Below are 26600 nucleotides of genomic sequence, written 5' to 3'. Positions count from 1 at the left end.
AAAAAAAAAAAAAAAAAAAAAAAAAAAAAAAAAAAAAAGAATAACTGTGGCTTGCTCATATTAAAATCAGATTAGGATAGAAGACAAGAGTCAACCAGAGAGACTAGTTAGGAGGATATTGAAATAATCCAGGTAAGCAATAAATAATGTATCAATAATAATAATATAATGGATAAGTAATAATATCTCCCTTTATTGGGGAGAGAATATGTATTTTTCTTCCACTCTCACTTCCCCATCTTAACCAGGGCATCTTGGTTTTTACTCTGAAATATTATAGCATCTGGAAGTGCTTGACTGTAACCAGCTCCACATTCTTATTTATATTGTTTACACTTATTGAAACAGAAGTGATCTTTTCCTCATTCTAAATTCTAAAAGGTGCCTGCCAAGTACTATCTGTCATGGAGTGCTCAAGTTCCTAGGAGCAGCTAGAGCTCTGGGATTTGGAGACTGGAGAGGCATAAGGGATCTGCAGCCAGGCATCCTATTCCACACCCTTTGTTGCTTCACACTGGGAAGCAGGCTTCCTAAGTAAATTTACAGCAGCTCTTGCAGGAGTCAGATCTTCCAAGTGCCTGCTAGTGGCTGGAGGGAGGGTTTTTTGGAGGCTAGAAACGAGCTACTACTCTCCAAATATGGTTATAATTCAACATTGTCGCAGAGAATGCACCATGTGCCTTAGCCCTTGTTCTCACTGTTAAGTGAGATGACCATGGTGAGGCATGTAAGAAAATGAAATGCCAAGTCTCACTTCGAGTAGCCAAGTGACTGGGATGGTTTAACACCAGTCTTTGCATGAGGTAGCTCAGGGGGCTTCCAGGCTACCACCCGTCAGCTGAGAGTTAGTGTACCTGACTCTGCAAATATCCAGTACTTCATCTTACTGGAATGAAAGAAGTAAGACTTGTCCTTTATCTTCTTAGGATCCTGGGGAAGTGGCCAGAGCCTGTTGAAGTGGAAAAATTAGCCAGTTCCTTGTTGTAGATCTCAGCTGAGTCATGGTATCTGTAGCAGAGTGTCTGACCTTTTTTTCCCCCTGGCAGCTGTTAAAGATTTGCCAAGTGAGATTATGTGTACCTTTATAAAAAGGCATGTGGCCTGGAAATATGATCTTTAGTGTTTTGGTTTTTATTTTAAATTTTAAATAAGGTTAAGGCAAATGAAGCTGGAATTAATTATCTGTCCCTGAAGTTTCAAGAAATTTTCAGACACAAGGATTTAGATATAACAGTTTGATTTACCTTTCATAGACCAGTTATATGTGTATCTTCTTTATTTTAATCCTTGTAACAAATCATACGCATCCATTCATTTAACAAATATTTATTGAGAGCCTACTGTGTGCCAGGCAGCGTTCTAGGTATTGAGGAGTGCACCAAATAAACATACAAAACAAAAAGCATGCAAAAGCCCCTGCCCTCATACAGTTTAATTTCTGATGAGAATAGAGACAACACAACGAATGTGCAAAATATATACAATCATATATATATTGGGGATTAGTTCCAGGACCCACATGGATACCAAAATCTGCAGATGCCCAAGTCTCATATAAAAGAGCATACATAATATTCACATATAAGCTACACATATCTTCCTTTATACTTTAAATCATCTCTAGATTATCTAATACAAAGCAAATCTATGCAAATAGCTGTTATACTGTATTTTTAAAATTTATATTATTTTAAAAGTTTTAAAAAATATCTTCCACCCATAGTTGGTGGAATCCATGGATGTGGAACCCACAGATACAGAGTGCTGACTGTAGTGTGTTAGATGATGATAAGTATTAGGAGAAAAATATATCAAGAAAGGGGGATAGGGAGTTTGGGAGGGGTTGCAATTTTAAATTGAGTGATCGGGGAAAATTCACCCAGAAGATTGTACTTGAGCAAAGACCTGAAGGAGGAGGGGAGCAAGCCTTGAGGCAATCTGGGAGAAACATAGGCAAAGGAAATCCCAGTTGTAAAGGCCCTGAGATGGGTGGCATGCTTGGCAGTTTCTAAGGAAGGTGAGGAGGCCGGTGTGGCTGGAGAGTGATCAGGAGGGAGAGAGGTCATGGAGAATCCAGACCGTATAATGCCTTATAGGCCATCATCTGAACTGACTTTTTATCTCAGTGTGACAAGGAGAATTTTAAATGGAAGAGGGACATGATGTTGCTTAAATTTTTAAATTTTTGTATAGTTTTATTGAGGTATGGTTGGAATATAATAGATTGTGTGACTGTGATAATGAACATGAAGATAATGAACAGATCTGTAAGTCTCAGAAGTTTCTTCGTGACTATCTATAATCCATTCCTTGCTTCTCATTGGGCGACTACTAATCTGTAGTCTGTCACTATAGATTAGTTAGCATTTTCTAAAATTTTATATAAATGGAATTGGATCAACTAAACAATTTGTCCTTGTGAGTCCCACTAGTGAATTTTTTTTTTTTTTTTTTTTTTTTTTGAGACAGAGTCTGGCTCTGTCTCCCAGGCTGGAGTGCAGTGGTATGATCTCGGCTTATTGCAAGCTCTGCCTCCTGGGTTCACGCCATTCTCCTGCCTCAGCCTCCCAAGTAGCTGGGACTACAGACACCCACCACCATGCCCGGCTAATTTATTTATTTATTTATTTATTGTGGTATTTTTAGTAGTCAGGGTTTCACTGTGTTAGCCAGGATGGTCTCAATCTCCTGACCTCGTGGTCCGCCCTCCTCGGCCTCCCAAAGTGCTGGGATTACAGGCGTGAGCCACCATGCCCCACCATCCACCAGTGAAATTTCTTAATTGTGGTGGGTCAAATTCAAATTTTATTTTTTTGGTGGTTCTACTTTTGAGAAAATTTTTATTTCACCTCTCTCAATGGATAGATGTTTATTTCAAAATACATTGCAACCTATTGTCAACACTTCAAACCTGCCAGTCATTGATTTCTTGAAGGAGTGTAATTTGTTATCTATGCCTCCTAAATGTTCCTCGTATCACCAGCCCTTATTGTGGGTGATACAATGCCAGTACAAAGACAGCTATTCATGGAAATTTGTTCACTGCAGTTGCCAATCAGCATGAGTCTCTCTTTGAAAGGAATATTTTTTCACAAAATCAGCATTTCCCTGAATAAGTGGCTTCATCTTCCCTTGTTATGGTCTATGGAAGTCACAGTGAGAGCAACTACTGCTATTACTGGAATTTCAGTCCATACTATGGTCAGTGTCCACAATTTCTGTCACAAAGTGTGCAAGCATTACTTTGAACTACATCTGATACATCTTAGTGGTTTAGGTTATTACTTGCAAATCAGTGAGTCCTGTTTTAGCCACGAAATCAAGTGTCACTATAGCCATGCTCTGGAGAGAGAAATAATGGGCTTTTGGTATGGTGGATACACCCATCAGCCAGTTATTAGTTATTTGGAAATTGTTGGTGACTCTTTTACCCAAACCTTGCCACTTATTTTGCAATGCCTAGTTGAGCACAGTTCATATCACCTCTTGGCATACATACCCAAAACATCTAGTGCTGTTGAAATAAATGCAAAGCAAAGCGCAAGCCCATGAGAGGAATTTGTCACAATGTGTTGGACTTGTATTTGGTCGAAGTTATGTGGTGTGATTGACTTGGAAATAATGTTTTCAATTCCTTTTAGTGCATGTGTCAGAACAATTTCCTGTTAACTAACATTATGTTTGACTTATGTTTTTAGTATATTTTAGTATAACTATCCAGGGACAAATTTTTTGATTGAATACATCTGAGAGGCAAATTGTTCAATTCATCCGTGAAATCATACAACGTACTCTTTTTTGTTTGGCATCTTGCTTTCAGCATAATTATTTGTGAGATTCACCCATTGTGTGAATCAATTGTTCATTCCTTGTTATTGCTGAGTAGAATTCCATTATATGGATATACTGTGATTTGTTTGTTGCTCATCTGTTGGTGCATATTTTAGGTGGTTTGTAGTTTCGGGTTTTCACAGATAATTAAAAGCATATAATTGGGTCCTGCTGTTTCATCCAGTCTGACAATCTCTGCCTTAATTGACTATGTACTTAGAACATTTATATTTAATATGATTATTGGTATTATTGGGTTTAAATCTGTTATTTGTTTTCTAATTGGCCCAACTGTACTTGTTCTTTCTTCTTTTTCTGGCGCAATCATTGGCTTACTGCAGCCTTGACCCCCTGGAGTCAAGCAGTCCTCCTGCCTCAGTCACCCAAGTAGCTAGGACTATGGGCACGTGCCAACATGCCCAGCTAATTTTTTTAATTTTTATTTTCTGTACAGATTTGAGGAAGGAAAGGGGGTATTGGAGGTTTAAGAAGAAAATGTGAATTAGTTGTCTTGGAGAGTGAGCAAGCACATTAGTCTGGTAAATGTGCTAAGATTGTCGGGTAGTAATGAGGCCCCACTTGATGTTCTTGATGTTCGTCACTGTAAATATAAAGATACATCAGCCAGCATGATTCTGGGTTTTTCTTCAGTCACTCTAAGTTCCCAGGTGCAGTTGCCAAATAGATGGAAAGCTTGGTTGTAAAGGGTTGGGATTTCACCAGGACTTTGGTGTCCTTGAGAGGTAGCAACATTTCACTTGGAGCTAGAATTTAAAGCAGACACTCAGGAGAAATTGGGGATATAGGCAGTTTGCTGATGACATGCTGAGTTCGAGGAGGCAAAGTATAAGCTTTTCTCAAAGGTACAGAGTAGTGGGAGACTGTCAGGTTAAGAGAGTGGGAGGCTTGGCATTCCATGGTGACTGAGGTAGTTAGGGGTATGGGCATGATTGGTTTCCTCCTGATGGCTTCTTAGGGGAAAATGGTTATTTCTAATGACAATCTCTTTCTTGAGATTGATCTCATTCCTTCTATTAGCCTTACAGAGTCTGACTGTGGCCTTCCCCATAGCTTCTATAACCTACTTCTTTTTCTGTCATTCTCCTCTCCTGTCATCCGCTCTTGACTTCTTTGCTAGTTCTTGAACATCCCAAATTTGTTCTTGTCTCAGTGCCTTTACCTTTACTTTTCTCTCTGCCTCTCAGCTCTACTTTTGTCTGAGTCCTTCATATCATTCAGTTCTCTCATCAGATGTCACTTCCCTAGTTAGCACTCCCACACCAGTCTCTGATTTCCTTTCTCCTTTTCTCCCTCTTCCTCCCTCCTTGCTTTCCTCTCTCTCTCTCTTTCTCTTCCTCTCTCTCCCTCTCTCCCCTCCCTGTTTCTCACTCTTTTGTTCTTTCTTTCTCTTCCTTTTCCCACAGCACTATTCACTCCAGTTATGAGGATAGAGACTGTTCTTTTGTTCCTTAGTGCTTCCCTCCTGAAACACTGCCTAGTGTACACAGTAGGTGTTCAATAAATATTTGGATGAATATAAATGGAAAACTTCCCTAATGCCTTCAAAAGATAGGCTGACTTTCAAATAAATTGATGCAGACTTCAGTAATAGATGTTGCATGAAATGGCTTTTCATTACCATCTGGTTTTCTCTAACCAGAAGAAAAAGCTTTAGGCATTAACGTGTCATGGAAAGCCAGTATTATAGAAGAAACCCAGGCCTGTTTTGACATTTATTCTGAAATGAGAATATTACTTAATTCATGGACTAAGCAGTTCTAAAAATAATTTCATAGATTAAGTTAATAGTTTTGGGGGGGTTCTTAGAGAATCTGAGAATACTTTGACTTGTGCTTTTTATTTTGTATATCAATTTGCAGTGGTCATCCTTCATTAGATACTGTTTAAAACATGGTTATTGCCCGTAGGGAGCTCCTTATGTTTGCTTGGGAAGTCAGACTAAACATTGGAAAAGCACGGTGGCAATACAAGATGAAAGTCAAGGCAGTGACAAAAGTTATTCCAAGGTAGAACACAGTGCTTTGTGGAATCTAACTGGTGCCAAGTGTAATTGCTGACCCAGTTCAGTTTAAAGAACTATACTGTGCAGCCCGTGAAATAGTGTCACTCTTTTGTTCCTTAAAAGCCACTCAAGGTCTCTGACCCCATGGTGTGGCCCTATTATAACTCACATTTTGTTTTCATTGCAGTTGTCGGACAAGTAACCGCAAGAGCTTGATTGTGACCTCTAGCACATCACCTACACTACCACGGCCACACTCACCACTCCATGGCCACACAGGTGAGTGCTTGAAGGTTAAGAAAGGTTGAATGAAAGAGTGGCCACAGATGCCCAGTTTCTTTCCTACTTCTCATGTTGTGCTGTTCAGTACATTACATTGTCACTGTACTTGGTTGACTGAAGCATACAGAGCTCATGGGCTTGCTTTCTGTATGAGAATGAGTTAGCCTGCTTTTGACTCCTGTTTCTTACCTTGTTCTCTCAACATTCCTTTTAGTCTTGTACATATCTTGGGGCCAGGTATGTGTCCTGGGTTTATGGCCTCTGTTTTGGTACGTTCTGGTGTGTCAATGGCTCCATTCATCTTGGGCCGTTTGATGAGGAGTCCAGGAATATTTCGTACTACTGTGCCTGAGGATTAGGGCTCACAGAGAGGGTTTTTGTCTAATGGTACTCCTGTTAACCTTCCTGCTCTTAGATTAGGAGATAACAAAAGCAAGAAGAATATGTGTTTGTTTGTTTGTTTTTAAATAGAAATGAGGTCTCTCTCTGTTGTCCAGGCTGATATTGAAATCCTAGGCTCCCACCTCGACCTCCAAAGTACTGGGAGTATAGGTGTGAGCCACCGCACCCGGGTTGGAGTATTTGTTTCATAACAATACTGATATTACATATTGGAATTAAAGCAAATGACCTCATGGATTCAGGCTGCTCTATCCCTGGAATATGGGCTCTTCCCAACAGTGTAAGGACTGACTTACGTGACTCTGAAGAATATATAAAAATTATGAGGCAACCAGGCACAGTGGTTCCCGCCTGTAATCCCAGCACTTTGGGAGGCTGAGATGGGCCAATTGCTTGAGCTTAGGAGTTTGAGACCAGCCTGGGCAGCATGGCAAAACCCCATCTTTACAAAAAATACACAACTTAGCCGGGCATGGTGGTGTATGTGTGTAGTTCCAGCTACTTGGGAGGCTGAGGTGGGTGGATCGCCTGATCACCTGAGCCCATGGAGGTTGAAATCATATCACTGCACTCCAGCCTGGGCAGCAACAGAATGAGACCCTATCTCAAAAAGAAAAAAAAAGGCCGGGCGCGGTGGCTCAGTATATCCCAGCACTTTGGAGGCCCGAGGATGGGCGGATCACGAGGTCAGAGATCGACCACTCCCTGGCCTGAACATCGGTGAACCCCGTCTCTCACTTAAAAAGTAACAAAAAAAAAAAAAAAAAAACCAGCTGGGCAAGGTGGCAGGCGCCTGTAGTCCCAGCTACTCGGGAGGCTGAGGCAGGAGAACGGCGTAAACCCGGGAGGCGGAGCTTACAGTGAGCTGAGATCCGGCCACTGCACTCCAGCCTGGGCAACAGAGCGAGACTCCGTCAAAAAAAAAAAAAAAAAAATAGGAGGCTTGCATTGATTCTGGCACTCTGTCCTTCCCAGGAGAGGGGCAGGAGAAAGACCTCATCGGAGTCAGCCATGTGCTTCTGTGTAGAAGGTATATTCTGGCATCCCAGGGGAACCAGACCAAGGGACTCAGCTTTGCTGAAAGGGCTGCTGCACTTCTGTGCAGTTCATTGCTACACTATTTATAATGGAAGTTCTAAACCTACAGTTAGTGGAAATTGATAGGCTTAGAACTGTTCAGAGCTTGCTGGCTGGGCATAGAAAGTCATAGTCACTGTTGTCCTAAGCCTGGACTTTGTCTGCCTTTGGGCATTAAAGCAGGATATCAAAGCAGTGAAACGAGTCAGCATCAAGCTGAGTAAGATGAGTTTATTCTCCATGGATTTGTTTCCTTGCTCACAGTTTACTGTCTTTGGAGGGAGAAAGTGAGGGTACATGTGGAGTATTTGAGGGCCCTGAGAGTCTGGTGATTCTGAAACTCAACTTTGTCCTTGGGAGAAGGATCTCACCTTCTTTGGCTCAGATTCTCTTAGCCTAGAAGCCAGCCTTTTAGTGTGATGATGGCCCTTTTCCAAGAATCAGTAAATTTCTCAATCACTAGCTGTCACTTTAGAAGATACCACCAAGAGAACAGGGATCCCAGGGAATTGGAGACATACTTGACCTTTAAAGCAAAGCTCTCATTGTGCTTAGGTGCTTTCCTTGAAAAAAAAATTGACTGAGATTAACTGGATTAGCTCAAATAGCACATCCTAGATTTTTAGAGGAACTCAGCGTACATCTATCTGACCTGACCTTTTTATCATATAGAAATAAATTTAACATGTCTAGACCTTGTATGTAGTTGCACAACTGTAATGTGAGTACTGAGCACTAGTTACTACTGGCTGCTCTTCTCTGAGATGATTATCTCTCTATTTAGATTCCCCATAGTTAGCATTTAGAACTAAATCTTCCCTACTCAAGTGGCTTTGATTGAGAACACCACCTGGCCTTTTCAGCCTGCCTGGATCTGTAGACTCCAGCTTTGAGTTAATGTGTGTAACATGCTTAGTACTTTACAAATGTTAGCATCTGTATTATCTCTTAGCAAATCACTGCAGAAAATCTAGGGGGCAAGAATGGACATAAAAGCCCAATTTGTGACTGTAGGCTATACTTACCCAGCTGTTGAGACAGGCAGCACTGATTGTTCCACGCATATCCCACTTGACATTAGATTGTATCCTCAAATCTTATACATCCTGAAATTTACATCCACAGGATATGCCATGACCCTTTACCATCACTTTTAAGTTTTGAATCTGTTGAATAGTATGAGGCCTGTTAATTTGAAAGTAGGTTCATTTATTCCATACAGTTCAATTCAGTATTAAATATCTACTACATAAGTAGGTTATAGCGTCAGTAATGTCAGTTCAGTAGGTACATACCAAGCCACTCTGGAAATGGAAACTTCCTACTTTTTTTTTTTTTAATTAATAAACTTTATTTCTTAGAGTAGTTGTAGGTTCACAGCAAAATTGAGGAAGATACTGAGATAAACCATATACCCTCTGCCCTCACCTATATATAGGCTCCCCATTATCACGTCCCTAGCAGAGTGCTGCATTGGTTACAGTTGATGAGCCTGCACTGATACATCACCCAGGCACTAGTTTACATTAAGATTCACTGTTAGTGCTATACATTTTGTGTGTTTGGGCAACATTATCATGATACCTATTTACCATTATAGTATCATACAGAGTCTTTTCATTGTCTAAAAATTATCTGTGCTCTGCCTATTTATTTCTTTCTCCCCTTAACTCCTGGCATCCAGTAATCTTTTTACTGTCTCCACAGTTTTGCCTTTTCCAGAATGTCATATAGTTGGAATCATACAGTAGCCTTTTCAGATTGGCTTCTTTTACTTAGTAATGCATACTCAGGTTTCCTCCATGTCTTTTCATGGCTTGATAGCTCATTTCGTTCTAGCACTGAATAATATCCTGTTGTCTGGTTATACCACAGTTTATTTTTATCCACTCACCTACTGAAGGACATCTTGGTTGCTTCTAAGTTTTGGCAATTGTGAAAAAGCTGCTATAAACATCTGCATATAGGTTTTTGGGTAGACATTAATTTTTAACTTATTTGGGTAAATAAGGAGCACAATTGCTATATTGAATGGTAACAGTATATTTGATTTTGTAAAAAACAAACAAACAAAAATTCTTCAAGTTGGGCGTGGTGGCTCACACCTGTAATCCCACACTTTGGGAGGCCAAGGCGGGCAGATCACTTAAAGTCGGGAGTTCGAGACAAGCCCGGCCATCATGGTGAAACGTTGTCTCTACTAAAAATACAAAATTAGCCAGACATGGTGGTGTGCATCTGTAATCCCAGGTACTTGGGAGGCTGAGGCAGGAGAATCACTTGAACCTAGGAGGCAGAGGTTGCAGTGAGCCAAGATTGTGCCACTGCACTCCAGCCTGGGTAGAAGAGTGAGACTCTGTCTCATAAAAAGGAAAACTCCCAAACTGTCTTCCAAAGGGATGGTACTGTTTTACATTCCCACCAGCAGTAAGTGAATAGCTCCTGTTGTGTCATATCCTTGCCAGCATTTGGTGGTGTCAGTGTGTGGATTTGGGTCTTCTTTTTTTTTTTTTTTTTTTTTAAAGGCAGGATCTCACGCTGTCATTCAGGCTGGAGTATGGTGGCACAGTCACAGCTCAATACAGCCTTGAGCCCTCAGGCTTCCAGATTTTGGCCATTCTAATCTATGTGTAGTGGTATCTCATTTAATTTTCAATTCCTGGTGGAGCATGATGGCTTACACTTATAATCCCAGCACTTTGGGGAGGCCTAGGCAGGCTTTGCTTTTTTTTTTGTTTTGTTTTTTGAGAGAGAGTCTAGCTCTATCACCCAGGCTGGAGTGCAGTGGTGCAATCTCAGGTCACTGCAACCTCCACCTCCCGGGTTCAAGTGATTCTCCTGCGTCATCCTCCCAAGTAGCTGGGACTACAGGCGTGTGCCACCACGCCCAGCTGATTCTTTATTTTTAGTCGAGATGACGTTTCATGTTGGCCAGGCTGGTCTTGAACTCCTGACCTCAAGTGATCTGCCCACCTCAGCCTCCCAAAGTGCTGGGATTACAGGCATGAGTCACTGCACCTGGCCTTGCATATAACTTTTGACTGCCCCGAAACTTAACTGCTAATAGTCTTCTGTTGACAGAAGCCTTACTGATAACATAGTTAACAAGTAATTTGTATGTTTTGTGTATTATATACGATACTCTTATAACAAAATAAGCTAGAGAAAAGAAAATGTTATTAAGAAAATCACTGGAAGAGAAAATATACTTATTCATTAATTGGAAGTGGATCATCATAAAGGTCTTCGTCCTCATCATCTTCACATTGAGTAGGCTGAGGACGATTAGGGATTAGTCTTGTTATCTCAGGAGTGGCTGAGGCAGAAGAGGTGGAGGAGGTGGAAACAGATGCAGGAGGGGCAGGCACATTCTGTAACTTTTACTGAAAAAATTTGTGTATCAGTGAATCCGTATGGTTCAAACCTGTGTTGTTCAAAGGTCCACTGTAATCCAAATCAACCTTCAAATACCACTATACCACTTTGCCTTATGACAGCAAAATATACCTTAATCCTCTCTTCAGTACCTTGTAATTTTGCTGTCATTCATTTTCACATATATAAGCACGTGTGTGTATAGTGTATGTAAAAGCATACCTAATCACATACATTGTTGCTGTTACAGGTTAAGCACCCCTAGTCCAAAAATCCGAAATCCAAAATGCAAAACTTTTTAAGCACCAACATGAACCTCTCAGGAAATGCTTGTTGGAGTCTTTTAGATTTTGGGCTTTCAGATTTGGGATATTCAGCTGGTTGGTATAATGCAAATATTTCAAAATCAGGAAAAAATTTGAAATTTAAAACACTTCTGGTCTGATAAGGGATACTTATCCTATATTATGTTGAACAGACTTATCTATTAGACAAATTAAGAATAAGAAAAAACAAGTTTTTAGTTTACCTTCACTTCTCCAGTGTGCTTGCTTGTTTCATGTAGAGTTCAGTTTCTCCCCTATATAATTTTCTCTCTGAACAACTTCTTTTAACATTTCTTGCAAGGCAGATCTACTGCTATGAAATCCCCCATTTTTTGTTAGGGAAAATCTTTATTTCTTCCTCACCTTTGAAGTATAATTTCACAGGGTACAGAATTTTAGGTTGCTTGCTTTTTTTTTTTTGTCTCTCAACACTTTTAATATTTTACTCCACTATCTTCTTGCTTGTGCGGTTTGCGAGAAGTTGGATGTAATTCTTGTCTTTGCTCCTCTGAAAATAAGGTGTTTTTTCCCTCTGGCTTCTTTTAGATTTTTGTGTATCTTTGGTTTTCTATAGTTTGAATATGATATATCTAAGTGCAGTTTTTTTTCTGAATTTATCCTGCTTGGTATTTTCTGAGCTTCCTGAATCTATGGCTTGGTGTCTGACTTTAATTTGGGGAAATTTTACGTCACTATTGCTTCAAATAATTCCCTTCCTTTCTCTTTTTTTTCCTTATATTCCTGCTACATATATATCACACCTTTTGTAATTGTCTCACAGTTCTCTGATATTCTGGTGTTGATTTTTATTTTCAGTCTCTTTTTTCTTTGCTTTTTAGTTTTGGAAGTTTCTGTTATCATATCCTCAAGATCAGAAATTCTTTCCCCAGCAGTGTTCAGTCTATTAATGAGCCCATCAAAGGCATTCTTCAGTTCTGTTACAGTGATCTTTAACATTTTCTTTTGATTCTTCCTTAGAATTTCTATTTATATTATCCATCTGTTCTTGTGTGTTGTCTATTTTTCCCATTAAAGTTCTTAGCATAATTAATCATGGTTTTGAAAAATTCCTAATCTGATCATTGCAACATTCCTGTCATTTCTGACTCTGGTACTGATGCTTGTTCTGTCTCCTCAAACTGTTTTTTGCTCTTTAGTGAGCTTTGTAATTTTTTTGTTAAAAGGCAGATGTGATGAACTGAGTAAAAGTAACTGTGATAAATAGGCCTTTCATAATGTATTGGTAAGGTGTAGGGGAGGAGAAGTATTCTATAGCAGGGATCCGCAACCCCTGGGCCACAGACCATGCTGCTCGTGGCCTGTTAGAAGCCAGGCCACACAGTAGGAGGTAAGGGTCAGGCAATCAAGTGAAGCTACGTTTGTATTTACAGCCACTCACATTACTGCCTGAGCTCCGCCTTCTGTCAGATCAGCTGTGGCATTTAGATTCTCATAGGACCATGAACCCTATTGTGAACTGTGCATGCAAGGGATCTAAGTTGCACACACTTCTTAATAGAATCTAATGCCCGATGATCTGTCACTGTCTCCCATGACCCCCAGATAGGACCATCTAGTTGCAGGAAAACAAGTTAAAGGCTCCCACTGATTCTATATTATGGTGAGCTGTGTAATTACTTCATTATATGTAACAGTGTAATAATAGAAACAAAGTACACAATAAATGTAATGTGCTTGAATTATCCTGTAAACCCCTTGCCTCCCCACTCCCTGGTCCATGGAAAAATTATCTGCCGTGAAACCGGTTCCTGGTGCCAAAAAGATTGGGGAATGCTGTTCTATAGTCTTGTGACTAGGTCTCAGTCTTTTAATGAGCCTTTGACCCTGGACTGTGAACTTCTCCAGTGCTTCTCAGTTTTTCCCCCACACCATAGTTGGGACAGAATGGTTCTTGGCTGCTGGAATTGGGTATTTCTTCCCCCAAGTAGAGCTGGCATCGATGAAATCCCAGCAAGTTAGGTGCTAACAAAATAGTTTCTCCCAAGGACAGGCCTCGTTAAGAACAGAATGCTCTGGCGTGTATCAAAACAGTTCCTTTTCCCTCCTCCTGCTGGAATCATGAGATTTTCTTCAGTAATCACTGTGAGGATCCAGCAGGGCTCCTTTGGATAAAACTTACAAAATATGGGGCCCCGCATGACTAGATCCCCTGGAGTTTTAACTCTCAGCATAATCCCCATTGAGCTTCTAGCAATTCCTCAGTTACAGTTCGGGTTTTCCTGCCCTGGCACTGGTTCCCGTGGAGGTTTTTGCTTAAGAATTTCTGCTCCGGCCGGGCGTGGTGGCTCACGCCTGTAATCCCAGCACTTTGGGAGGCCGAGGCGGGTGGATCACGAGGTCAGGAGATCGAGACCATCCTGGCTAATACGGTGAAACCCTGTCTCTACTAAAAATACAAAAAAAAATTAGCCGGGCGTAGTGGCGGGTGCCTGTAGTCCCAGCTACATGGGAGGCTGAGGCAGGAGAATGACGTGAACCCGGGAGGCGAAGCTTGCAGTGAGCCGAGATCGCTCCACTGCACTCCAGCCTAGGCATCAGAGCAAGAAAAAAAAAAGAATTTCTGCTCCAGTAAGTTGTACCTCACTGTGTCTGCTGTCCAGTTTTGGGGGCAGTGGTTCATTCTGTGACATTACTTGGCTGACAGATCTAAAAGAGTTTTTTTTTTTTTTTTTTTTTTCCAGTTTGTTCAGCTTTTTACTTGTTAAAACAGAGTGGCAACTCCTAAGCTCTTTGCATGCCAGGCCAGAACTGGAAGTCAGTTTTTTTATTTTTATAACTTGTAGGGTATTTCATTGTGTAACTGTACCACAATTTATTCATTTTCCTATTGGTGAATATTGCATCAGTCTAGGTCCAGTTAGGAGACAGATAACAGACAAGTGATTTAAACAAGATTTAATAAAAGTAATACAAACTATGACAATAAGAGCATAACTTTAACATGTGAGAAAACTCCATAGGATGCCATAGAGCTGAAGGAGAGTTCTCAAGGAAGAACTAACTTGGACGGAAGATTCTCTAGGCTGGATTCAGGCCTTGTTGTAGTTGCAGCCCACTAGATATAGTTGCAGCCCACTGGATGGCAGAGATGTTTTCTGATTCCCAGCCCAAAGCTGGTCCACAGTTACTCAGCAATCAGGGAATGGCCCTCTGGAGCACAGGTGAGTCAGGCCTAGAGAGAGAGAGTGGAGGTGCTGCTGTGAGCACTTTGTGTCCTCAGGAAGGCAATTCCTGGGGGTCGGGTGTGTTGAGCAAGCAAACAGAGTCAGTGGAGACAGGCCTGAAGCACATAGTATCTTTGTAGGTAAGGCTGTGGAAAGGTGTCTGTGTGATTGGGGCAGAACAATCCACATATCCACGTTCCCACATCACTGACTGATAATGCAGTTGCTAGAATTAGCACCAAGAGCCTGTTCTTTCTGCAGTGTGCCTCCAATACCCTCTACTGAGAAAGTTTAACATCATGCTCACTGTAGAGGATAGATGATGCTTAAAGGAATTCTCTCCTTTATCTCAGAGCAGGTATTGAAGGATTAATTTGGAGCTTAGTAGCATTAAATTGATAACCAGCATAGACATTTACATTGTTTATACTTTCCCACTATTATAGTCATCAATGCTGCAGAAACATCCTTCTTCATATTCTTTTTGTATATATGTACATAGACTTTTTCTGGCATATATATGGAGGGATGGAATTGCTGAGTCTTGGAATAAACTGTATAAATTTTCAGGAATAGGATCAGTAGGTCAGGAGGCATGCATATTTTAATGATGTTTGTTACATATCATCTAACTGATATTACAAGAGTATTCTGGAACTAAGAATGTGCCTTCCATAAAAGCATGCAGTCCTTATCATTCAAGGTTAAACTCAAGCTCTAGTGTTAAGCAGGAAGATCCGGCTACCAATTCCAGGTGAGGACTCCTGCTGCGTGGAGGATGACAAAGATCATAATAATGCCAGCTGTCAGTAGGAGTCCACAGACCCCGGCCCACTGCTTCTTCTGTGGGTTTGAAGCTGTCAAGGAGGGAACTCAACATTCAAGACACTGGTTGGAACAGCATTTCACTCACAGAAAGGATAGATACAGCATGATCAGAGTATGATGTGCACCAGTCCCTCATGGCCATTGGGTCCCTCCAGTGGCCTGCGGAGGGTGATGGACTGCACACATCCTTTTCATGCTACTGGCAAAGATCCCATTCCATCCTGTGGTGAGCAGATACACTGGTGGGGCTGGCCGTGTGCCACGTGACGCACACACTTAAGCAATACAAAGAAGTTTACTCCATACCCAGAAGAGGGGAAAAGTTTCTCCTAATAAGGAAGAAGAATCTCGGGCCAAGTGACAGCTTGCCACACAGCTTCCTTATGAGGGAAAGTTCTAGACCCAGGGCACTAATTGGGCAGTCTTGGAGAGGGGTGGCAGGTCACGTGATGGCTACATCCCTACGGCCAGTAATCCGTCCCTCTTTACTCCCTGACACTTACAGCCTCTTCACCTCTATCTGTGTTGAATCTACTTGGGCTAATTTCATTATCCCTTACTCCTGTTTATGCCCATTGCCACAGGAACCCTCAGGTTACCCGCACCCCATAATCTACACGCCTAAGTCATCTAAACCTCTGAACATTCCCTGCTGTGTCTTATCCCTCCCTGACTCTGGAAACCCTTCCAGTTTACCTTTTGAAATTCCAGTTCTTTACCAGCAAAATCTGTCTCCTAATCTGTTCTCTAAACATTCTGTCTTCTTCCTGTTCTACTGGAATCATAGGGGAAGAGGGAGAGCTTAGAATACTGATTATCTGCAGACTACTCAAGTGTTAGCCCTTTTTTCTCTCATAATCTCAAAGCATTGGGTTTAGTAGTAAGGGTAGATGTCCTCTGTCTTTTCATTATTTTCACTGTCTTCTCCCTAATCTTCCCATACTTAGATCATTAATTTGTATCATTTAATACCTATCATTGCAGCTGTAAAACTCTTCATACATTGCAATCGTAACAATTTTAGCTCTTGACTGCAATTACTGTCTTCAGTTTTACTCCTGTATTATTCTTGTTTTTCAGTCTGTTTATGAGCTGTAATGTGTTATTCTTGATGGTTTCGATACACCCATAGTTGATCACTCCATTTCTTAAGACTTTCTGTTCTTTGAACTCCTGTCTTCCAGTGAACCTCTCCACTACCCTACCTCAATCACTTATGCCCTAGATCTATACTTTAGACTTTGTCTCCATAATTTCAGTTTCCTTCTTCCTGCTTTCTGAGCACCACCTCTAATCTTTCTATAGCTTGTGTCATCTGGAAACCCTACCGCTGAAAAACAGTCGTTTGATCCTGGGACCTTTAATCTTGGGAACCTTCACTCACTATATTGAGATGTCTTCCAGACATCTGTGTGAATAATTCAGGATGTTTGTCTTGATTTCAAGGAAAAAATAGGGCTAGAGATACAAATGTTGGACTTTCACCATATAAAAAGATCTTAAAGCTGTGTGTCTAGATGTCATCACCTAGGAAGTGAACGTAGACAGAAAGGACTGAAGGTACAAGGACTGAATCCTGGGACATTCCAGTTTTCTGAGATCAAGAGAATGAGGAGAGACCCAAAAGGAAAGAGGAAAACTTAGAAAATACGGTGTCCTGGAAACCACGTAAAAGGAGTATTTCAGAAATAGTATGTGATCACCTGAGCCAAATGATATAGACAGATCAAGTGACATGAAGTCTGAGTATTGCCAGTGGGATATAGCAATGTGATGTCAGTGTTGACATTGATAGCTGTTTTGATGGAATGGTGGGGGCAAAACCTAATTGGTGAGCAAGAAAGAAAGGGAAAAAGAAAATGGAGATAATAACTAAATAATTGGTTCAAGGAGTTTTGCTGTTAGAACAGAAATGAAATGCAAAGATGGGCGGAGGGATCAAGAGAGTTTTGAAAAAAAGTAACGGTGTCTATGTACATACACTGATGGAAGTGATTCAACAGCAAGAGAAAATCTGATAATGCAAGAGAAAAGGAGAATGGCTGACGCAGTGTCCTTCTGTAGTTGAGAGGGGATGGGATCTGGTAAATAAGCAGTAGGTTAGCCTAGTCAGGAGTGCAAACAATCCTTCCCTAGGAATAGGGGAGGATGTTGGGAATGCAGTGCAGATTATGGCTGGGTAGATGTGATAAAGATAGCTTATTGAAGTTCTTCTCTGATTAGTTGAGGCCAGGTGCAGTGGCTCACGCCTGTAATTCCCACACTTTGGGAGGCCAAGGCGGGAGGATCACATGAGCCCAGTAGTTTGAGACCAGCCTGGGCAACATGGTGAAACCCCATCTCTACAAATGATACAAAAATTAGCTGGGCATGGTGTTGCATACCTGTAGTTCCAGCTACTTGGGAGACTGAGGTGGGAGGATCATCTGAGCCTCAGGAGTTCAAGGCTGCAGTGAGCTGTGATTGCACGGAACTGTGATTGTGATTTTGAGACAGAGCAAGACCCTGTCTCAAAAAAAACCTTTTTTTTCTCACTGAAATGGAAAGCGAGGTGATTAGCTGAGAGCCTGAAGAGAGAGGATAAAGTATGATACAGTCTTTTAAAAGGATGGAGAAAGAATACACTGAGAAGTATGGTCTGATTTCCAGTAGTATGAAGAGCCAAAGTTAGTGATCATACACATAAAGAGAGACTAGTCAGCTTTTCTATATGAATTTCTGGAACTTCTCAGGCTAGGATTTTGGAAAGATTGTGTGAAGATACTGAAATTACTCCTGACAGAAGGCATGATAAAAAGAATATCAGTGATATAGGAATAAAAATCTTTCAAGAGTGAAGGGAATTTCCCAAAGGTTTGTATGTGAATTTTAGCAAGGAGGGGTAATGGTTGTTGTAGTCTGATGACATCATTTCAAACCTGGGTGTTTTTACGGAGAACAGAAGGAGAATGCCTGAAGATGAAATGAGCCAGCAGGATATCTACCCCACTTCTAGGTCTAGTGGTACAAAGGGTGTATAAAATCCAACAGCCATCATTTGAGAGAGCTGCAGAGGAAGCTTCATCCACAGGGGACAGTCAAGTTTCAACCTGTTCAGGGTATGTTAAGGGCTGTACTAAATGTGTGTTGGTGCTTGGGAGTACAAAAGTAAATATATGTAACCCAAGCTAGTCATTAAGCAAGGTGTTCTTTTTGGAGCTAGCTCATTGAATGAAGTAGAGAGCTCGTTCTAAGATCTGTATGAAATAGAATTGTATGATTAGGAAATTAACAGTCCAGTGCATTATAGTTGCCTGGACACGATGGCCCACTCCTGTAACTCCAACACTTTGGGAGGCCAAGGTGGGAGGATCACTTGAGGCCAGGAGTTCGAGACTAGCCTAGGCAACATAATGAGTCCCTGTCTCTACAAAAAAAAAAAAAAAAAAAAAAAAAAAAAAAAAAAAAAAAAGCCAGGTGTGGCGATACACGCTTGTAGTCCCAGGTGCTCAGTAGGCTGAAGTGGGAGGGAGGATTGCTTGAGTACAGGAGGTCACGGCTGCAGTAAGCCGCAGTCACGCCACTGCACTGCTCTCCAGCCTGTGAAACAGAGCAAGATTCTGTCTAAAAAAAAAAAAACAAGCACAAACCATAAAAAAGTACAGATTATATGTTACTAGATTATAAACTACTAATCAAATATGGATGGGTAGGGAGAAAGTCATGGAGAGCTATATGCAGTGCTAAAGGGATGAGGTATGAAGACTCCATGGCATGGACTCTTTTTTACCTAAGATCCATGGACCCTGAGTGGTTTTAGAAGTACCATAAGTCTCCTAAAATTCTATTCCCAATTTTGTATATATGTTCATTTTCTTGTGGAGGGAGTTTATCAAGATTTGCCAAAGGTTGTTTTTCAATCTAAAAACTGAATACTTTGTTGTTGTTGTTGTTTTTGTTTTGTTTTGTTTTTTTGGAACAGAGTCTCTCTTGCCCAGGCTGGAGTGCAGTGGTGCAATTTTGGCTCACTGCAACCTCCACCTCCTGGGTTCAAGTGATTCTTGTGCCTTAGCTTCCCAAGTAGCTGGAACTACAGGTGTGCACCACCACACCCAGCAAATTTTTTTTATTTTTAGTAGAGATGGGGTTTTGCCATGTTGGCCAGGCTGCTTTTGAACTCCTGACCTCAGGTGATCTGTCTACCTCGGCCTCCTAGATTGCTCAGGTTACAGGTGTGGGCCACCACACCCGGGGAAAACTAAATACTTTAAGGCTTGAAGAGGCAAAGTGGGCCGGGCACAGTGACTCACGCCTGTAATCCCAACACTTTGGGAGGCTGAGGTGGGCAGATCACTTGAGGTCAGGAGTTGGAGACCAGCCTGGTCGACTTGGTAAAACCCCATCTCTATTAAAAATACAAAAATTATCCAGGCATGGTGGCACATGCCCGTAATCCCAGCTACTCAGGGCCACGAGGTGTGAGAAGAATGCAAGGAAAACTCTGGAAAAATTAAAATCACATTGTTCTAATGGTGATTACCTGTGAAAAAAAGTAAAAAACCAGCTTTCACTTTTAATTCAATTTGCTACTGTTTTTGGTCATAAGAATTTGAATTGTATGATAAAAATGTTGAAAGTTATTAACAGAGGGCAGTGCTGGCAGTTGGAAGACTGGTTAAGAGGCCATTGCATTTATCAAGATGTTAGGGGAATGTTTAAAATAAAGAAAATATATGAATATGAGAAAAATGTAAGAGATTAAATCAGTGGCATGTGGATTGATTGTCTTCAAATTCCCTGAGTGATTAATGCCGTGTGTTGATACCCTTAACTTAGATAAGGAATACTAATAGGAAGAGAAGAGTTAGGAGAGGAAGACGAACCCAGGATCAAATTTACACATATTCAGACTCTTGATTTATGACAAATAGTGGCACTATAGAGCTGCAGGCAAAATCCATTGGATGTTCATATGGAGAAATTGGAAAATATGGCTCTTCACAAAAAAATCAATTCCAGGTGAATCATAGTTTTAAATGTGAAAGGTAATACAGTAAAACTTTTAGAAGGTGTACAAAAGAAAATCTGCATGGCCTTAAAATAGGGAAATTTTTTAAAAACAGGATATAAAGGATAAGATTCCTAAATTTGACTGCATTTAAAATGAAGGGCCAGGCTCGGTGGCTCACGCCTGTAATCCCAGCACTTTGGGAGGCCGAGGCGGGTGAATCACGAGGTCAGGAGATGGAGACCATCCTGGCTAACACGGTGAAACCCCGTCTCTACTAAAAATACAAAAAAATTAGCCAGGCATGGTGGCAGGCGCCTGTAGTACCAGCTACTCCGGAGACTGAGGCAGGAGAATGGCATGAACCCGGGAGGCGGAGCTTATAGTGAGCCAAGATCGCTCCACTGCATTCCAGCCTGGGTGACAGAGCGAGACTCAGTCTCAAAAATAAAAAATAAAATAAATAAATAAATAAACAAATAAAGTAAGTGAAGAATTTCACCAGGTACGGTGGCTCATGCCTGTAATCCCAGCACTTTGGGAGGCCGAGGTGGGCAGATCACCTTAGGTCAGGAGTTTGAGACCAGCCTGGCTGACATGGTGAAACCATCTCTACTAAAAATATAAAAATTAGCCAGGCATGGTAGCGGGTGCCTATAATCCCAGCTACTCAGGAGGCTGAGGCAGGAGAATGGGTTGAACCCATGAGGCAGAGATTGCAATGAGCCAAGATGGCGCCATTGCACTCTAGCTTGGGCGACAAGAGGGAAACTCTGTCTCAAAAAAAAAAAAAAAAAGCCAGGTGCAGTGGCTCACGCCCGTAATCCTAGCACTTTGGGAGGCCGAGGCGGGCAGATCACGAGGTCAAAGAGATCGAGAGCATCCTGGCTAACATGGTGAAACCCTGTCTCTACTAAAAGTACAAAAAAATTAGCCAGGCATGGTGGCACGTGTCTGTAGTCCCAGCTACTCGGGAGGCTGAGGCAGGAGAATCGCTTGAACACGAGAATTACTTGAACCGGGGAGGCGGAGGTTGCAGTGAGCAAAGATCACACCACTGCACTCCAGCCTGGGCAACAGAGCAAGACTCTGTCTCAAAAAAGAAAGAAAGAAAATGCAAAATAAAATCACAAAAAGATATTATATGACCACCAATAATGGCTTAAAGAGTGACAAAACCAAGTATAGATGAGTATGTGAAACAATAGAAATCCATAAGCGCTACTGGTGAGTGTATAAATTAATACAACTATTTTGCAAAACAGCTTGGCATTTTCTTATGTAAAGTACAGAAAAACAAACTAGAACACAAACGGACACATATTATATAATCTCATTTCTATGAAATGTCCAGGATACACAATTTCATAGAGGCAGAAAGTAGATTAGTAGTAGCCAGGGTCTCGAGTAGAGGGAAATGAAGAGTGACTGCTAACAGGTAGAGATTATTTTTTGGATGATAAAAATATTCTGGAATTATATAATGGTTATCATTACATAGCTTTGTGAATATACTGAAAACCCCTAAACTGCATGCTTAAGGGTAAATGTTACATGAAAGTTATATCTCACTTTTAAAATTGTATGAGAGAAAAACTAGAGCGTTTAGAGTTGCATATTTAGTTGGTAAAGCTATAAGGAAGTGATTATCATAATATTGACTTTAGATGGGGTAAAGGGAGGGGTTTTGATCAGGAGGGATTACATGGAGGGATTTTGGAAGATGGCATTGTAAAACCTAGATGGTGTTTACACAGGTGCTTACTATACAATTATATTCCTTTATAACTAGTTAAACTGTATAAATGAAGCAGCTGGTTCAAGGTCAACTGACTGTTCCAAGTTTTGTTTATACCTTGTTTCTCTGGGATGAATGATCACTTACCTTTGAACTGTCTCCTCCAGCTGCTAAAATCGATTCGTAAAGTGGAAAAAGTCTACTTGCTAGGCTGCTGGATTTTCTGTCAGATTTTTTTTTTTTTGGCCCCGTTGAGTCATTTATTGCTGCCTTAAGGAAATATTCTTCTCAATAATGTCATTTTTTCTGGAGCTAGAACCATGAATGTAAGTCATCAATAATAATCAACTTAGCTGGGCACAGTGACTCATACCTGTAATATCAACACCTGGGGAAACCAAGGTAGGAGAATTGCTTGAGACCAGCCTGGACAATATAGTGAGACTCCCATCTCTTCCAAAAATTAAAAAAATTATCTGGCTTTTCGACTTTATGATGGCTCACACCTGCTCCTCAGGAGGTTGAGGTGGGAGGATCACTTAAGCCCAGGAGTTTTGAGGCTGCAGTGAGCTATGCCTGCACCACTGCATTCCTGGGTGACAGAATAAGACCCTCCCTGAAACCAAAACAAATAAAAAAATGTAGCTATAAAAAAGAATGAAATCATTGATACAGCTGGAGGCCATTGTCCTAAGTTAATTAAGGCAGGAACAGAAAATAAAATACTGCATGTTCTCCCTTGTATGTGGGAGCTAAACAGTGGTTACTCATGGCCATAAAGATGGCAACAGGCCAGGTGCAATGGCTCAACGCCTGTAATCCCAGCTACTTGGGAGGCTGAGGCAGGAGAATCACTTGAACCCATGGAGATGGAGGTTGAGATCGCCCCACTGCACTCCAGCCTGAGCAACTGAGTGAGACTCTGTCTCCAAAAAAAAAATAAAATAAAATGGCAACAGAAGACTGAAGACTACTTAGAGGGGCAGAGAAGGAGGGGCAAGAGTTGAAAAAGTAGCTATTGGGTTCTGTGCTCACTACATGGGTGATGAGATCAATTGTATCCCAAACCTCAGCATCACGCAATATACCCAGGTAATAAAACTGCAAGTGTACCCACTGAATCTAAAAGTTGAAATGATTTTTTATGTGAATTTTTAAAGAATCAGTTTAAATATTTTCTTCAGACTGTTTTGTTGTTTTTGCTTTTTGTCTTTGGACACAAGGTTTCGCCTTGTCACATAGGCTATAGTGTAGTGGCACAATCACAGCTCATTGCAGCCTCAACCTGCTGGGCTCAAGCAATCCTCCCAACTCAGTATCTGGGACTACATGTGCGCACCACCATGCCCAACTAATTTTTTAATTTTTTTGTAGAGACAAAGTCTCACTGTGTTGCCCGGACTGGCCTCAAACTCCTGAGCTCAAGTGATCCTCCTGCCTTGGCCTCCCAAAGTGCTAGGATTACAAGTGTGAGCTACCATGCTGGCCCAGAATGTTGTTATAACGTCTTAATCTTCCCTCCCGCAAAATAAGACCAATTCGAATTGTAACCATCCAATGGGTTCTCCTTGCCCACTGCCCAGATAGGGCCAATTTATCAAAACAGGGGAATTGCAATAGAGAAAGAGTTTAATATATGCGGAGCTGGCCAAACGGGAGACTGGAATTTTATTACTGAAATCATCCTCCCCCAAATTTCTGAGGCTAGGGTTTTTTGGTGGTTTTTTTGTTTGTTTTGAGATGGAGTCTCAAAAATTGCACTCCAGCGCCCAGGCTGGAGTGCAATGATGCGATCTTGGCTCACTACGACCTCTGCCTCCCGTGTTCAAGTGATTCTCCCACCTCAGCCTCCCAAGTAGCTGGATTACAGGTGTGCGTCACCACACACGGCTAATATTTGTAGTTTTAGTAGAGATGGGGTTTCACCATGTTGGCCAGGCTGGTCTCGAACTCCTGACCTCAGGTGATCTGCCCGCCTTGGCCTCTCAAAGTGCTGGGATTACAGACGCGAGCCACTGCACCTGGCCGAGGCTAGGGTTTTTTAAGGATAGTTTGGTGGGCAGGGGGCTAGGGAATGGGGGAATGTCGATTGGTTGGGTCAGGGATGATGTTGTCTGTAGGAGAATCTGTGAGGTGAGGAATCTCGTGTCCTCTGGCTGAATAACTCCTGAGCCATAATTTTTAACCTTGTGGCTAATTTGTCAGTTTTACCAAAGTGGTCTGGTCCCCAATCCTTCAGAGGGTTTTTCCCAGGAGGAGCTGTTACCATCTTTGTTTAGAAGTAAACTAAATTCCTACCAAAGTTAGTTTTGGCCCATGTTCAGAAATGTACAAGGGCAGCTTGGAAGTTAGAAGCAAGATGGAGTTGGTTAGGTCAGATTTCTTTCATTGTCATAATATTCCTATGTTACATTTTTCTCACTGTCATCATTTTGGCAGAGGCAGTTTCAAAATTATTTATTTTATTCTGTCAATAAACTTTAAAATGGTAGTAATTTTGGCCTTTTTTTTTTTTTTTTTTAAACAGAGTCTTGCTCTGTTGCCCAGGCTGGAGTGCAGTGGTGTGATCTCAGCTCACTGCAACCTGTCTACCTCCCTGGTTCAAGCAATTCCCCTGCCTCAGCCTCAGCCTCCCAAGTAGCTGGGATTACAGGTACACACCACCACTCCCTGCTAATTTTTTTGTATTTTTAGTAAAGACGGAGTTTTACCATGTTTGCCAGACTGGTCCCAAACTCCCGACCTCAGGCAGTCTGCCTGCTTCAGCCTCCCAAAGTGGTGTGATTACAGGCTTGAGCCACCACGCCTGGCTGTAATTTTGGCCTTTTAAGGTGAAGTGTATATTGGAAAAATAGAGAAAACCCAATACAAGTAGCACACATTTTTAGGCCTTAGCATCTGTGGTAGAATAAAGAATTTCTGTGATTTTTGTTCCAGATGTAGGCACAGAGCCTCTGAAAACCTTGGAATTTCCTGAAACATAGGATTGTCTTGTTATACCAGTGAGGTGACTCGTAGTGGGCCCCTTGATAGTTTCAGGATGGGGACTGATCACCAGAAAGACAAACCACATTATTAGAAGGTTGAGACAGAGGCCAGGAGATTGAGTTCAGTCATTTAGCCAATCATTTAATCAATCATGACTATGTAATAAAAATTAAAACTCTGGACAACCTTAAGCTCAGTAGAGCTTCCTGGTTGGTGAACACAGGAGGGCTACACTCCCAGATTCCACAAGGAGAGGGCACAGGAGCTCTACTTTCCCTCCCACACCTCACCCTGCCTTTGTATATCCTTTATAATAAAATCATAATAATAAGTATAGTGCTTTTCTAAATTCTATTAGTTGTTCTAGTAAATTATTGAATGTGGGAGGGCTGTGAGTACTTCCTGAATTTGTAGCTAGTCAGCCAGGTATGCTGGTGGTCTTGGCCCCGCCCCGCACTGCCCCCACAAAGACTTAGGACTGGTGTTGGAAGTGAGGTAGTCTTGTTGAGGACTTTGCTCTTAAACTGTGGGGTCTATGCTAACTCTGTATGGATGGCGTCAGAGTTTGATTGCAGTATACCCAGCTTGAGGTAGTGTCAGAATAGCATCTTCTGAAAAGTCTGCAGAGCCTAGCCAGTTGGAAAGAATGCTTGTTTATTATATTGTTGCTTGCATTTGGTGGGAATTCATCATTACTTCCCCATGCATTACAGATGCCTTTTGCCAAAAATTTCCATCAAATACATAGTGGTCTGTTTTTTGCTATTATCCTGGCAACAACTCCATAACTTGGAAGCCATTTCTTTTTTCCAACATTGGCCATATTTGGTAATGTAGAATGTTGAATTGTGAATCAGCTCTGAAAAATCCTAATAAATAAATGAACCTTAAAAATTGATAACTTAATAAGTACAGTATTTATCTTATTTATATTAGAACAAAGACTTATCATATGATATCTTTCATTCTGGTAGGTGTCACCAATGATTCAATGTAAGACTTGGAAAAAATCTTTGACACAGAAGGTGTTGTAAACTCAGCACGTTCTGATTTCGTTATCATGGAAGCCCTCATCATTTTTCATTTGGCTTATTGAAGATCCCTCAACTCCTTTTCCCTCTCTATTCTGTCCATTCTAAATTTTAGAGTAAGATACTTTTTTTTTTTGAGACGGAGTCTCGCTCTGTCGCCCAGGCTGGAGTGCAGTGGCCGGATCTCAGCTCACTGCAAGCTCCGCCTCCCAGGTTTACGCCATTCTCCTGCCTCAGCCTCCCGAGTAGCTGGGACTACAGGCGCCCACCACCTCACCCAGCTAGCTTTTTGTATTTTTTAGTTGGGTGTGGTGGTGTGCACCTGTGGTGGTAGTCAGTTGGGAGGCTTAGGTGGAAGATCACTGGAACCCAGGAAGTCAAGGCTGGGGTTGACTTGACTTCAAGTCAAGTGGGTTCCAGTGAAGTGAGACGGGGTTTCACTAGGTTAGCCAGGATGGTCTCGATCTCCTGACCTCGTGATCTGCCTGTCTCGGCCTCCCAAAGTGCTGGGATTACAGGCTTGAGCC

The 26600-nt window shown here is 41.5% G+C and overlaps 1 protein-coding gene across 11 annotated transcripts in view; it reads left to right on the top strand.

Moving 5' to 3' along the window:
• MAST2 (microtubule associated serine/threonine kinase 2) overlaps window positions 1-26600 on the top strand; it is a 259350-nt gene that overhangs the window by 180450 nt on the left and 52300 nt on the right. For all 11 annotated transcript variants that reach the window (XM_017881764.1, XM_017881763.1, XM_017881762.1 and 8 more), the window contains one exon: window positions 6042-6133. In XM_017881764.1, coding sequence (XP_017737253.1) covers window positions 6042-6133 — 92 coding nt within the window. The remainder of the gene's footprint in view (window positions 1-6041; window positions 6134-26600) is intronic.

This window comes from Rhinopithecus bieti, unplaced genomic scaffold (genome assembly GCF_001698545.2).
Source record: "Rhinopithecus bieti isolate Rb0 unplaced genomic scaffold, ASM169854v2 scaffold_12155, whole genome shotgun sequence".
In the NCBI taxonomy this organism is placed as follows: Eukaryota; Metazoa; Chordata; class Mammalia; order Primates; family Cercopithecidae; genus Rhinopithecus; species Rhinopithecus bieti.
Note: the sequence above shows the minus strand (reverse complement) of the source record. Positions and strands in the feature narration are given on the sequence as shown.